The following is a 15,624-nucleotide window of genomic DNA, read 5'->3' as shown; positions in this document are numbered from 1 at the left end:
TTTACGTTTATCAGAGAAAGAATAGGGAGACAAGTCATCGTGATCTGTCACGCATAACCGCAAAAGCTCAAACCCATGTAAATCAATTCTAAAGTTTCTAACATTTTCCTCAGCAGGTGGGCTGGATATGTGTCACTGGGTCAACACCGAATAGGCCCACCAAAGTGACTGGACTTTCTCAAGCAAGGCAAGGCCCACACAACTTTAGCTCGCTGTTAAGATTTTGGGCAAAACACAAAAAAGTTGAAGATAAAATAAATTCCCAAAAAGATATAAATATAAAGCTGCGTATGTAAAATATCAAGTGTAAAGTATTTTTAGGTGAAAATATTTTTGAGAAAGAAAAATATTTTCAAGTGTTTAGCTGTATTATGAAAATTGTTTTAGAAAATGTTTTCAAGTGTTTTGTTGCATTCTGAAAATGCTATTTTTCTACTAATTTATCACATTTTCTCAGTTTTCAAACAAATTTCATAATAGAAATTTTCAATATATAAACTTAAAAGAAACAAAAATCAAAACAAAAAATTCATTAAACTCAAAAATTTGGTCAAACTGAGAGAAGGAGGAAGAGAGAGTGAACGACAATTGAGGGAAAGGGAAAGGTAGATCGAGAAAGAGAGAGATCGGGCATGGGTCGGTCATGGGTGCGATCTTGCCAGTGCTGGGGTGCGACGAGACCAATGCAATCTGGAGTTGGGGGCGGTAGTGCGATCTAGGGTTGTGTGTGCTTCAAGCTCACTCGCTCTACTATCTCTTCTTGCTCTTTCTCTTTCTCTCTTCGGGTGTCTGAGTCTGGAAATCATTTGAAGGTAAAAACGCGTGTGTAATTCATTTTCCAATCGTGGGGGCCGAATTTTACAGTCAATGAAATGATTTTTAGTTTGACCAAATTTTCCATGCGCCATCAAACACACGGTAGGGTGTAAATTTTTTTTCCAAATCCATTTTCAGTCAAAACAAACGCAGCCTAAATAAAAAATATTTAACTAGTTAAACTAAAAAATTGATTAATGTAAAGATATAATTTACTTTTTTGTACTAGTTGTCAATTTATTTTTTTGATGTCTATTACTAAAATTGAGGTTTAATATATGTAATCATCCTTATGTTTAAGATACTTGGTAATTCTTCATCTAAGATAATTATAAACATATATTTTTAACAAATAAAAAAAAAAGATAAAATTTGGCTATAAAATTGATGGTAGCATGAGCTAAAACTTTCTTTTAAAAAAAATTAATATTGCTGCATATTTTGAAAATTTAATTGTTGAATTGCATGTTCTTTACGCTTTTAACAGACATGTCAAATTTTGTGTCAATCAGATGTTATGTACTATATGATCTAAAAAATTATTTTTTATATATAATTTTAGATTATAAAAACTTAAAATTTAAACAAATGATTTAACATAGTTATTTATCTTTAATTTTCAAAAATTTTTGTAAAGAATATAAAAAAAAAAAATCTAACAATAGATTTAGCCGCGCAAGCCTTGTGATTGGGAAAATGTCATTTGAGTTACATAACTCATCCGCAAATCTGTCTATATAATAAACACGCGGTGAATATCAACTAAACATGAACAGTTATTGCTGGAAGCCTGGAAGTAACTAAAAGTATTGGCTCTATTATCTTTTTTTTTTTGGCTGAATTATTGGCTCTATTATCTAAACATGCAGTTTCTTCAACAAATATTCGGCATTGATACCATGAAACATTGTGTGGGAGTATAAACTTCACGAAATAAACTTCAAGTTTTATCCCCTTGCGTATTTGTGTACTATTATTCTGACATGAGTTGTTAGCTTAAACTTCACGAAATAAAAAAACATGTGTACTATTCTATCAGTGATTTATCAAGCTTGATTTATCGAGCAGCAAAAGGCCGGACTTAATTTATCAAGCATCAAAGGGCAGGACTTGTCTTTGCCGAGAGACAAGTCATCGTGGAAATTAGATGGAAATCAACACTTTACACATCCTGCGTTCATCAGGAAAAGAGAAAGAAAGATTCCTTCTTGGTGGTGGCCAGCTATATGGCGTTTATATTGCTTTTTGACAGACTTAAAAGCTGTGTTCATAATTTCATATTGCACTCTTTACGTTTATTCAGACTAGAGAGACAAGTCATCGTGATCTGCCACGTCACGCATAACCACAAAACGTCAAACCCATGTAAATCAATTCTGAAGTTTCTTACATTTTCTTCAGATCATAGCAGGTGGGCTGGATATGTGTCACTGTGTCAACGCCGAATAGGCCAAAGTGGCACACGGGATGAACTTACGTAAGTAATTTACTCCTCATTAAGAAATGAAAAGAGAACAAAGAGTAAGTTCCTTTTTAAAAAACTTTTTATTACTTTGAGGAAAAGTACCTTAGTGGAAGTTTGATGACCATTACACAATTAACGTATTCTGCATTGAGGAAAAGAGAATAAAGACGAACTTTTTGGTAGTCAGCTGTAAGTTCTGTTTATATTGTTGTTTTTGATAAACTATAAATTTTTATTCTAATTGCTTTTTTTTTTCTTTTTCTTTTTTTTTATGTTTATCCAAGATACAGATGTCATTTTACTGTGTCGCGTATAAATGCTTATCAGTAAAATCTGCAAACTCTATGTGTAATTCATCCTCTAATTAATTTTGTTTAAGCAGTGTGAGAATTAGCTAAAGAAAGGGTACAAGCAGTACATAATTAATTACTCAAAAGTAGCTTGAAATAACGCGGCATTCCAATCTATTATTTGTCTCTTACAATAGAGCTTTATTTTCCTTTAAACAGAAGTAGGTGCGCAATTCACCCTTTTCTTCTAGGAATCGTCCTAGCAAAAGCAAAACAACGACAACAATTATTTTTAAATGGTAACGATTTTATTTTAATATATATATATATATATATATATAGAGGAAATTATTTATAATTGAGAAGATAAACCCATCCCCACGTAATTGGTCACACCCTCTAATTGTTGTGGGTCAAGTCAATAAATCTTTCATTTTCATTTCCTCTTGTGAAGATAGGAACTAGCAAAATCTGATACGATCCGCAAACTCAATACGACTAACTCGTTTATCAATAGGTCATGGGTTGAGGCTAACCGGATTCGAATTAGATTCGGGTTTATAAATAGGTCATGGGTTAAATCTACTTCGTTCTCATTCGGTCCAATTACGTCTACTTCAGTCCGCTTTGGTCCACTCAGTCAATTATTCAAATTCTCCATTATCTTAAAAGAGATTATTATGCTAATCAAAACTCATAAAAAACTTATATTGAATATGTATAATTTATACTCTAAATTTTATTGTAGATAATTTGTTCTCCCTAAAAATTAAAAAATTTCAAAAAATAATTTCCATCATTTTTACAAATATATAATTTTATCATTTTTGATGTTTTTGATTGATATTATTCTTTTATGAAATGGTCATATTCTTCTAACTATTTTTATCATGCATTATATTCTCTTAATTTCGTTTGGTACAATTAAAATTTTTAAGTTTCAAAGTTATTATTCAAATTCTCATTCTCTTAAGGAGAATATTATGATAACCAAAACTTATCATATAATTACAATTGATATTATTTAAATAATTAATAGTACTCTCAACCCAAACTTGTATTTTTCCATTCTTAAGTAGGTACATCGAATTGGACCAAAGTGATCTAAAATGGACCAAATAGATTGAAGTGGACCAAATTGGACTGAATAGACCTAAGTGTACCGTATGGATCAAATTGGACTGAATAGATCAAAGTGGACTAAATTGACCAAGTGGGCCAAATTGGACCGTAGTAGAATGAATGGACCTAATTGAATTGAAGTAGACTGAAGTGGACTAAAGTAGACCGAATCGGACCTAATTGATGAAGTGGACTGAAATAGAATGGACGGAATGTTAATCTGTGATTAGCTTAGCGAAGATTCTGTTTTAATATAAACTCAAATTCTTAATTCCAAAATAATCAAGCATTAATTCAAACAAAATCAAACCAACCAAATCTGAGAGAGAGGGAGAGAGAGAGAGAGAGAGAGAGAGAGATACTACTTGTAATGAGGAACTAATAAATACAACACTAAAACATATGAACCCAAAATAGAGTTTCAAAAATCACAATAATTCATCAATATAAAGTAGAGTTGCAAGAAAGAATAAAAAAATGAAGAGAGAGAGAGAGAGAGAGAGAGAGAGAGAGAGAGTAATTTGTTTTGTAGAGATTCATCAACCCAAAGTAAAGTTTCAAATAATAATAAAAAAAATCTCATCAACCTAAGGTAGAGATGCAAGAAAAAAAAAATACCAAAAATTGAAATTTTTTTAAGAAAGATTGAGAGAGAGAAATATAATTCTTTGTGTGTGAGAAAACTATGTATAGAATGAAATTGAGATTGTAAATTTATAGTAAGAGGAGGGGAATCAGAAAAGCCAAAAATAAAGGAAGATAAAGGGATATATGAAAAGTGACATTAAGATAGATAGTAGTAGGAAGACGAAAAGGGAAAAGGAAAGGGAAAAGTTGGAGAAAGTATAATATTCAGTTAGGAAATTGATAAGAAAACAAGAGTTAAAAATAAAAGTGAGAATGTTGGAAATGAGTGAATGATGTTGCTGCTAATGTGGCTTAACAAGAGCATAGTAACAATAAATGCTACACTCCAACTTTTATATATAGACAAGGCAAGTAAAAATGTTATAAAATGGGAAAATATTGAGTGATTTTCTGCAGAGTAGGTATGTAACGGCATTGTTTGTTGATTTTTGATCTTTGTGAGTGATGATATTGTGTACCATACTATCACTACACTCTCAGATCTCCACCAAATAAATGCCACACTGGCTGTTGTCAAAGAAGCTTTACACCAAGCTAGAAGCCTGGGATTTGACAAAACAGTAATCCTAAGCAACAAGAAGCTTGTCAAAGACATTACCTTTGAGCCACAGTGCACACAGCCAAAGATGGTTGTGCACTGTAGGTGAGAAGCCATAATTTTTGGCTTTGGCTCCACCGATGGAGCTCCAATTTTGTAGTTGGTAGTGCTAAAAATGACAATATAACTTTTTAGCACCACCAAAAATAATGCTCTAACAACCCCATAGACATGCTCAGCACTAGAGCTGGCTAAATAGTGAAAGCAAATGATGCAGTCGCCTAAGGCCCCAAGGAAAAGAAAAGGCCTCCAAATTTAACCAATAGGGTTATTCTTTTTCATTTTAATAGTATTAATTAAGCCCAATTATTACTGAATAAATAAAATAACATTTTTTATCAAATAAAAAAATAAGAGAGAGAGAGAGAGAGAGAGAGAGAGAGAAAAATGTTATGTCCATAACATTTTTCACAATACTTTCACAATAAATCCTAAGTGGTAGGTTGTTACAGGATATTATTGATGAAAAAAAAAATAATTTCATTGAAGGGTTAAAATTAAAACCAGTAACAACTTATTACCTAAGATTTGTTGTGAAAATATAATGAATGTAATACTTTTTAAAAAAAAAAGCAATACACAAAAATTCACAACATTTTTCATAGGTTGAGTTTGTAAACTTTTACTAGTTTTTATCTAAATCCATCACTAACATCATTTTTTTATTTACCACTATCAACATGTTACATTAACAAGTGTGAAAAGTTGTCAAATTTTGTCCATAGATTTTGTAAAAAAAAAAAAATCTAGTTAATTAGTAGTAATTTTGCATATAAAGCAAGATAATAAAGTTTAAGTAATATTAATTTTTAATAAAAAACAATTACTAGTTTTTATAAGTCCATTACTAACATCATTTTTTTACTTACCACTATCAATATGTCACATTAACAAGTGTGAAAAGTTGTCAAATTTTGTTCATAAATTTTGTAAAAAAAAAAAATCTAGTCAATTAGTCGTAATTTTACATATAAAACAAAAGAATCAGTTTTCGCCTTAGGCCTCTAAATGCATTAAGCTACCCTTGCTCAGCACTAATAATAGCAGACCTAGACTACAAGAGGGAAGAGGGGTTCATTTTTTCTTGTATGTTAGCTGATCATGGGGTGTTAACTGTCATGTTTGACTTAAGTTTGATTTTGAATTGAACTAAAAACATACCAAGAATTTTTCTAAACCATTATGAACGTCTTGTTTGTAACTTTTTCTCTTTTCTTGGTGGTTAAAAAAGAAAAACACTAGTCAAAAAGCCCAAAACAGGAGAAAACATGCCCGAAAAATAAATCCATCCTGGTGCCCTACGTATTTAGTGTGAGTTTGGGTTAGGATGAAAAATGAAAATTATTTTACTATTCAGCTTATTTTTGCTACTATTCAAGGGCCTATTGCACTTTTTGGCGTTATTCATGGGTCTCACTGTACCATTTCAACCAACTTTTACCTTTTATCTACAGTACTTTCAGCAATAATTTTTCAGTTTTAACAAAATAAGCGGTATTCAAATACACCTTTAGTCATCTTTTCTTTTACTTTATTGCTTATTTTTTTACTTAATAGAATATAATATAAGCTTTTTTATTTTTATTTTTTTAATTTCAACTCAAGATACGAGAAAGTATTTGAGTATCCTATTTGACTTAAGAAAGGAAAATGGTTTTGGATTTGAACAGATTTTCGGGTTCAGGTCCACTTTTCTCAATTCAGCTGTCTCCAATGTCTTTTCAGTGAATGCGTTGAATTGCAAACAATGTCAAGTAGCGGTATATCCTCTAAAAATAGAAAAATCAATTAACCAAGACCTTTTGTCAATTTGCATGTTAGTATGTTACTAATAATTTTTTGTTTACTAAATTCTTTCACCTTGCCCTTGCTTCAATGCAGTGGCGGTAGCAGAATCAAAATTTGAGTTTTCCTTCCTTAGTTTTTACTTTTTCCCCCTTTAAACAGTAAGAAATAACATATTGTCCCACGAGTATAAACAGTCAATTTCAAAAGCGATCTATTGATTGACCGTATACACCATCTAACTTACCACCACACATCCAGGTATTCCTTAAACCTAAAACTTTTAAAACATTGGAAAATTCCAGCAAACAAAGTGGCCACATTAACAATAATGTGCAGCCGCAGATAAGCATAATGAAATCATGAAGAGCATGTCCAAAGTGCTTGGAAGCATCTTCACTATCATCATAATACATTTTCCTCAAGTTCCAACCCAGCTTGATTTATCGAGCAGCGAAGGGCAGATCTTGTCTTTGTATAGAGGAACTTGGGAAGAAAATGATGACAAGTCTTGGATGTTAACAATATCACTGGCAAGACTAAGGGTTCCTCTATGATTTGAACCATCCAGGCAACTTTCATTCTTGTCTTTAAGTAGAAAGCATGAAGATGTTCCTGCATCTCCGGGAGATTGAAGAGCATAATTGAAAGGTGAATGATGCTTCCTTGAGGAACCACTAAATGATGGACAATCCGATTCTAAATCAATATCAAGTCCAGAGCGAAGGAGGAAACCTTTGAAACCAGGATGATGATATCTCTCACAGAAAACCTTGCTCATTATATGGAGATTATGAAAATGCTGCTATCTTTGCTTTTGGTATCATTTCTGCAATCTTCAGCCAGAGTAAGTAGTCTGGTGCAAGTGTTAGAGCTAAAGGAAAATGGTTAAAATCAGCGTTTGTATCTTCCTTGATGTTGACGCGAAACTGTCTTCCAAAATCAAGGCCATTATATAGCTGGGTGATAGGGACCGTGGTAATGACATAACATTTGGAGAATATGTGGACAGTAAGGATGATTCACTCAAGTGTTTTGCACCTATCCTATCATCCAGAATGTGCTTCCCAGGAACTTAATGAAAGTGAATACACACTCATCTCTGTATTTTGACAAGTAATAGACAAGGTTCTTTCCTCTGTATTCCTGTCAAAGTCCCAACCAGAAGAAATGGATGTGACTCACTTTCAATCAAATATTTTTTTGGATAATGTAAGTCATCCAGTTCTTTGAGATGATTATATGCAAAAGATCCATATCTTTTAGATTGAACGCCATAAGCAAAATCACACTGAGTACATAGAATAGGACTTCTTCCTCCTACTTCAAATCTGGGTTCCCTCGTTTCGTACTTGACACATGCTATACTAGCATTATTTGGGGGAGTGTAAAAATTTGAGAGAACCAGCAATCTATTCAACCAACAAGATGAAGGATCATCCAGGTGTGAACCATAGTCAAGTTCCACGTGTCTAACCCCATTGAACAGAGTTCGTCAATATGTGGATACGAGGTCTCCACAACCCATTCGCGTAATTTCAGTCTCTATTTAGAAAAAAATGTCTCCATGCCTGTTCTGGGCCCTGAACATTCAGGCATACTTGCAAGCATTTAAGACTATTCAGCAAAGCATTCCATCAGCATCCACAGTTGTGAGGTTTGGAAGTAGTAAAAGATTGTTATAATCTAACTTAAACAAGCAATAAAAATCCATGGGGTTGCTAGGGAGAGAATAGATTTTGAAAATGCTTAATAACTTGTAAAAATCTATATACTTTTCCTCCTTTCCTTCCATTACTTTCGCTACCAAATGAAGTATACATAACCCCAGGATTTAACACATTGCTTTATTTCTCAATATTTTCATGTATGCTGCATGTACCTGCTGAGGATGTACAAGCTTGCAGTGGAGTTATCTCTCCCAAGTCCCAACCAAAAGCTAAAAGTCAAAATGGGTTACTTGCAAGAATCAAATCAAGTTCTAGATTCCAATTCCATGGGATATATAGCAAACTGAGAAATTTCATTAGTAGTTCTAATTCAGCGTCACAATTTACAAGATGAGAACATTAATGTGGATATTGACATATTGTAATTAAATATATTATGAATCAAGTAACATTAAATTATGCAGCAGAACCCCATAAATAAAGTGGTGGTGAATATTCTACTTAAGAATGTTGAAGCCAAATAACTCTCTCTCACCTTTTGGAATGCTTAAATTCAATTTAGTCTAATCCTAGCCAACTAAAAAACCATTCCTAAATGGCTTTCTAATTATATCCATGTTGTCAAATAGCCCGCCACAAGTGTCATAGTGCATGGGCAGCACCAGGATTCAATTACCAAGAAACAAGTTGTCAACAATGAAGGAAGCAGAGTTCAGATCTTGCAAAGCATTGGAAGAATTTTTGCTAGGAATTCAGAATAGCAAGGGATATCTTTAAAGGTGGTTTACAATATCACTTTTATTAATAAAAAAAAAGTCTAATAATTCACTATTATTGCATTTATATCTGTCGCTTTACAAGAAGTTAAAAATGACTGGCTAGTGCATTCTGGACATCAGATGAGGAGCTATTTCACACAATAACTTAAAAGTCTACAATAAAATCACAAAAAGGATTGCATATTCAAATTAGAGTGAACATTCCATTTATCTACAAGCTAGATTACCGTAACATTATTACTAAATTAGGAGCAATAATTTGTTGTCAAGATTCTCTTCCCTTTTTATTGATAGAATAACCAAGAAAAGATTAATCAGAAGCATACCATGTAAAAGAAAAAAAAAAAATTCCACTTCACAGCACACACCCGTCTTCATTGATGTGCCACCAAGAGGTGAGAGGAGTGAGCTAAAGTTATTAGGTGTAACGCTGTCAGCAAGCAATGAGGAACCGAAGTCCTTACAGCTAAGTTCATACCAGCCTTTTAAGACAAGGAAAAATAAAATTACGAATAAACCGAAATTCATACCAGCCTTTTGTCTTTGAAATTTCCAAACCTCATTTATATAATCCATTTTCCGATTCCCAAAGATTAAACGTGCCAAAAGTTTTTCCTAAAAAAAAAAAAGAAAAAAGAGGCACGGTGCCATTTGAAACTTAGAACCTGCTAACTAATCTGCAACTGATGTTACCATTGCCATTATTATTACTACTTTTTTTTCTTTTCTTTTTGGAACAAATTTGAACCAAAAGGAATATAAATGAAAAGGCAATTTATATTCCTTCGGCCTACACAGCAGAAGCCACGGAGGCCTTTGCGCTGCAGCAGGGGGTCATGTTTGCTACTAAAATGGAAATCTCCCATGCTATCTTTGAATCAGACTCCCTCTCCCTCATCCAATCCTTGAACACAGGCAAAGACAGCGGCGAAATCGGGCATATCCTCCAGGACATCAGAACAGCAAAGCTTTCCTTCAGTTGGTGTTTGTTCCAGCACTTGCAAAAGGCATGGCAACAGAGCTGCCCATGAACTAGCCAGAGAAGCAAGGCTTTCTGGCATCTCCAAAGTGTGGAAGGGGGTCACCCCTCCCCAAATGACTCAATGTAATAGATTTTCCCCTTTCCCCCTGCTTCCCCTCTGTTGTAATCCAATTTCTATTGTGGAACGAATATCCTTCTTGTTTCACCATCCAAAAAAAAAAAAGAAGGTAAATGGCACGTGACTGGGAGGATGTACTACTTTCTCTCTTCAAAGGGCAACAGTTCAGGGGGTGTTTGGGGGAATGTGCAGATTAGGCATGTGGATGCATGAATATAGTAAGTTAGGCATAGTTTGAAACTATGTAGGAAAATAGCAACTCGAGTTTTTGAAACTCGAGATTTACATAATAAATCGAGTTTCAAAAACTCGCTTTATGCTCGCTTTGGGCTTGCTGAGGTGGAAAAATGCCACCTGGATCTCGAGTTTTATAAACTCGAGTTTTAAGTCTACCTAAACTCGAGTTTTATAAACTCGAGTTTAACTATATATCGTATTATAAATTATGTAGTTTATACGCATATAACTCGAGTCTTGGAGACTCGAGTTTTATGCAGTAACTCGAGTCTTATAGACTCGATTTCCTCTGGGCATGTTTATTTAAAACTCAGCCCGTGGCATTTAACTCTCTCACATTCTCCACTCTCACTGCTCAACACACAGAGAAAACCTAAAATCTCAGCCTCACTAACTCTCTCACTCACTCACCCTCACTAACTCACTCACCCATAACTCTCTCACACCACTCACTCTCACAAAACCACATTCTCCACTCTCACTACTCTTCCCTCTCAGCAAATTCATATCTAAGGTAAGGGTTTGCATAATTTGATTGTCATTATAGTTGGGTATGTTGTCTATGGGTGTGGGTTAAAGAGTTTTACCATTTATTTTGTAGATAGTTAACATAACTTAGTTAATTTATCAATATTGTGAATTATAGAACTTTGTTTTGTTAGTGTTAATTTTTTGAGTATTTATTTGTATAGTTTTTGTTATCAAAATTTTATTCATCATTTTATTTTGATCATGATCTTACAAATTTCTTTGACTTTATTTATCATTAGTTTGTGTATGAAATGGGTAGTGAATGAATGTAATGAATGGGAATGAGTATGTAATTATCAAAATTTTATTCATCATTTCTAGGTTTTTATTTTTATCATGATTTTACAAATTTCTTTGACTTTATTTATCATTGGTTTGGGTATGAAATGGGTAGTGAATGAATGTAATGAATGGGAATGTGTATGTAATTATCAAAATTTTATTTATCATTTCTAGGCTTTTATTTTTATCATGATCTTTCAAGTTTTTTTGACTTTATTTATCATTGGTTTGGGTATGAAATGGGTAGTGAATGAATGTAGTGAATGGGTATGTAATCATGCTCCTCTACCCACCTAGTTCTTTCACCTTTTAGGCATTATAGGTCACCACACAATGGAGTAATAGATAATTCCGTCTCTCCATCCACTAGGATTAGAAGGTTTACGTCTTGGCCTTTAGATATTAATGGGCACTCTATAACCTAGCTTGAATATGTTCATTGGTAAGATTGCATTACTTTTTTCCCTCACTTTACGACTATGTGATTTAACTAACATAGGACTTGACTTGAACAGGTTCACAATGCCTGATATTCTTATAATCATATACCATGGTGGTCCGCTTAAGAATCCCAATGCCAACAAGGGATTGCCATTTGAGGGGCCGGGTATGAAAACCTATTATGCCGAAGTTGATCGTAGGTTGAAAACCCTTGATGAATTGAAGATACTTGTCATGGAAGAGTTGGGTAAGAATCCTGATGCGTACAACATGCAAATTACTTATCGTATGCCAAATGAAATCATGAAGCACCGGATTAATTACAAGTATATGCTGATAGAAAAAGACAAACATGTGAAGATCATGTTTGACAAGTTGGAGAGTATAGCTGAAGTAAGTAATATTGAGTTGTACATACAGTTAGAGCCGCGTGTAGGATGGCAAGAGGATATCCAACAAACAACTAGAAGCTTACAAGTTGCGCTTCCGGATGCTCAATATGAGTATTCTACACATGTAGAGGATGATGATGTTCATGCCGATGGAGATGATGATGATGATGACGACGACGACTATGTTGATGAGACTACTGCCGTTAACAATGATGATGACGATGATGATGACGACGACGACTATGTTGATGAGACTACTGTCGTTAACAATGATGATGATGACGATGATGATGATGATGATGATGATGATGACGACTATGTTGATGAGAATCTTGCCATTAACGGTGAAGATTTTGCCGATAAAGATGACTATGAAGACATGATTGAGAGAGGGGACTTTCGGGACTTTGGGGACTTTGAGAGGGACATTGATGACGATGAGACATTGGACGGCGGTGAACCTGATGCAGACAATGTTATTAGTGTCCAAAACACTACAAACACAATCCCTGCCTACGCACCTCCTGCGTTGTCATTCTCTGCAAATACTTGGGAAAATATGGTTGATCCTTCGCATATTGAGATGCCATTTGTGTCTACTTGGAGAGAGGGGATGAATTTGTGCAAAGGGTTGACTTTTGCGAGTAAAGTGGAGGTGAAGCGCGTATTAACAATTTGTGCCCTCAAGGAAAACAAAAACTTTAAGATCACTAGGTCGACGAGGAAAAATTTTTGTGCGAAATGCGTGCATGAGTCGTGCAAGTGGTATGTCTACGCAGTTATGAAGCCCGAGCTCCAAAATCTATGGATGGTCACCGTGTATGTGGGTCCTCACACGTGTTTACCGACCGGGGTGCGAAATGATGGTAGAATGATGAGTTGTAATTTTATTGCAGCGAGAAATCCATAACAAGTTACTTCGAGGATCACACCACTCAAATTAAGCATCTCGGATCTCTCGATAGAGGCGAAATATAATGGCCATAAGCCTTCTTACTACAAGGTATGGGATGCGAAACAAAAGGCGATTGCGCTTATGTTTGGAGATTGGGAAGAATCTTACCAAAGGCTGCAAAAGTTGCTAATGGCGTATATTGATCGTGACCCGACTACCCGGTTTGCTATCGTGTCACACCCACCGATGAAGATCACACCGTATTGTTGCATTATGTGTTTTGGTCTTTCGGTCCATGCATATCGTGATTCAAATACCGCAAGCCGGTTATCAGTATTGATGGGACCCATCTGTATGGTAAATATCAGGGAAAGTTGTTGGTCGCAATGGCAACCGATGCTAACAACAAGGTATTCCCTCTCGCCTTTGCTGTTGTGGATTGTGAGTCAGGGTCCAGTTGGAGGTGGTTTTTACGATGCCTCAGAGAAACGATTGGCCACCTGATACCTGACGACGGCATTTGCATAATTTCTGACCGACATCTCCAACAGTGCTAAATGGCTTTCAATCTAAAACGGAGAAAGAACCAGTACAATCAGATTTGATCTACTCAAATACTCAACTAAAAACAAAAAGTGTTATTAGAATACTATATGTAATAGAAAGTCTTTTTAATTGGAGGTCAGTCAGATCAAACCAGATTTGCTGAAAAAAGAAATCAATTGATTCTACGTTCCTACATGTACTGAAGAAAAAACAACGTAGGCAATAAAATCTAATTTAACACATTACCATTATATCTAATTTAGCGCTGTTGCGGTCGACATACTTTCGAGTGACCGAACGGTACCAGCGGTAATAATCATGATTGCGAGGCATCTCACCAATCTGAGGAGGTGCATGGCAAACTCGTTGTTGTCTCGTATCCCATGTAAGGATATACGGTCCATGCTCCTCCCTCCAATTCTTTTCCACCTTCCCACGTAAGTCTATTCTATGCAAACTATCATCGTAAACAAAATGGTCTGGCAGCTCTTGCGCCAACCCAAACCGTCGAAGGACACGATCCGGGTGGTGTGTCTCTACTATGCAAAAACACACCGGTGGCACCCTTGCCGTCCACGTATCCCTCCTCGCGACGCAAGTCGTGAAGGTGGCCGAAGTCTGCCTCATATGGCTGCCATATAATCTACAGTAGAAACAAAATACAATTATCATAGCATCTTAAAATGTGAAACAAAGGAGAATACATAGATAAAGGGAAAAACAAAAATTAAAATAGAAGATATGTTAAAGCAATGATTTCAACATATTCTTAAGGAAAATTAACATAACTTCCACAGAAATTTTGTATATTATTACCTGGTCCGGCTGCATTCTAGCTAATTGCTCACGATAATGGATCAACGCCGTGCCGGATGGCCTACTCTTCGGGCTTGGCACCCGCACCCACCTACAGTTACGATCGAATAACATAAGATATTACCACTTAGTTACTAAGAATAGTAAATTGCATAACACACACTAAGTATCAGGAGAATACTTACTTAAATGCAAGTGGAGCTTTTGGCCATGGGCCATAATCGCATCCAGGTGGAGGCTCTATCCTCGGGCACAAGAATGGCAACCTCGCCCATGCCCAATACTGGACCAATTGCAACGCCCCACCAATCTGCGATGCCTCTTTATCACTTGCCCGGCACAACTCTCTATACAACCATGCCAGGCAACCACTACCCCAACTATACTTTGGCGGATCATGAAGGTTCCGTAGGAACTCCAAGAACATCAGATGCACCCTATCTCCCGACTTATCCATGAAAATCTTATCCCCTAGTAGTGCTAAAATATAGCACCGGGCATACTGATGTACTTGCTCCTCCGTTGCATCATGAGGCAGTGGCTCTGCAATGCGCTCAACAAGGCGGCTAATGAGAATTCTTTGCCCCACAAATGTTTTGTTTTCTTTCTCCGGAACGCAAAAACCACGCAACTCCACGCACAGTTGCCTCCAATTCCCATCCACCACAGTAGTCGGCCCAACCAAGACCTCACCGTCTATAGGAAGTCCGAAAATGACCTCCACATCTTCTAGGGTGATTGACATCTCACCATGTGGAAGATGGAACGTATGAGTCTCCGGCCGCCATCGCTCAACTAGGGCCGATATTAGGCAATGATCTATCTCTCTGGAAGGGACCCTAAACAATCCTTCTAACCCCACTAACTTGATAATATCAATCACCCGATTATCTTGCATCGTTATCTTTGCCATCTCCTTAGCGCGACCACGGCATGTAAGTGAGCCCGAGTCCCGTAAAATGGATAAAAATTATAGCGGTCGTTAGAATTAGATATACAACTTTCAAAGAACTTGCTAAAAGTCAAAGACGACGTAAAAATTAAAGCGCTTGTTAAAACTAGATATTTCACCTCGCCATTCCAAATGTCCTCTCGATCGATGATTTCGTTGTCGCGTCAACAATGAAGGATCTTCGGACCGTGGCGCACAATCTCTCGGCTCCTCATCGATCCCGGGCTCCATACCGCAAAGAGTGCAACAATATTCCACA

The 15,624-nt window shown here is 35.8% G+C and overlaps 1 protein-coding gene across 1 annotated transcript; it reads right to left on the bottom strand.

The window, feature by feature from the left end:
- Nucleotides 1–13,521: 13,521 nt before the first annotated feature.
- Nucleotides 13,522–14,989, bottom strand: LOC142620671 (serine/threonine-protein phosphatase 7 long form homolog). Its single transcript, XM_075794002.1, has 5 exons — nt 14,599–14,989; nt 14,414–14,504; nt 14,153–14,240; nt 13,844–14,040; nt 13,522–13,620 (listed from the first exon to the last, which is right to left on the bottom strand). Exons 1-5 carry the CDS (start codon nt 14,868–14,870, stop codon nt 13,522–13,524), a joined length of 747 nt encoding a protein of 248 aa, XP_075650117.1. The 5' UTR covers nt 14,871–14,989.
- Between the last annotated feature and the right edge of the window lie 635 nt (nt 14,990–15,624).

Source organism: Castanea sativa, chromosome 12 (assembly GCF_040712315.1).
Source record: "Castanea sativa cultivar Marrone di Chiusa Pesio chromosome 12, ASM4071231v1".
Lineage (NCBI taxonomy): Eukaryota > Viridiplantae > Streptophyta > Magnoliopsida > Fagales > Fagaceae > Castanea > Castanea sativa.
Note: the sequence above shows the minus strand (reverse complement) of the source record. Positions and strands in the feature narration are given on the sequence as shown.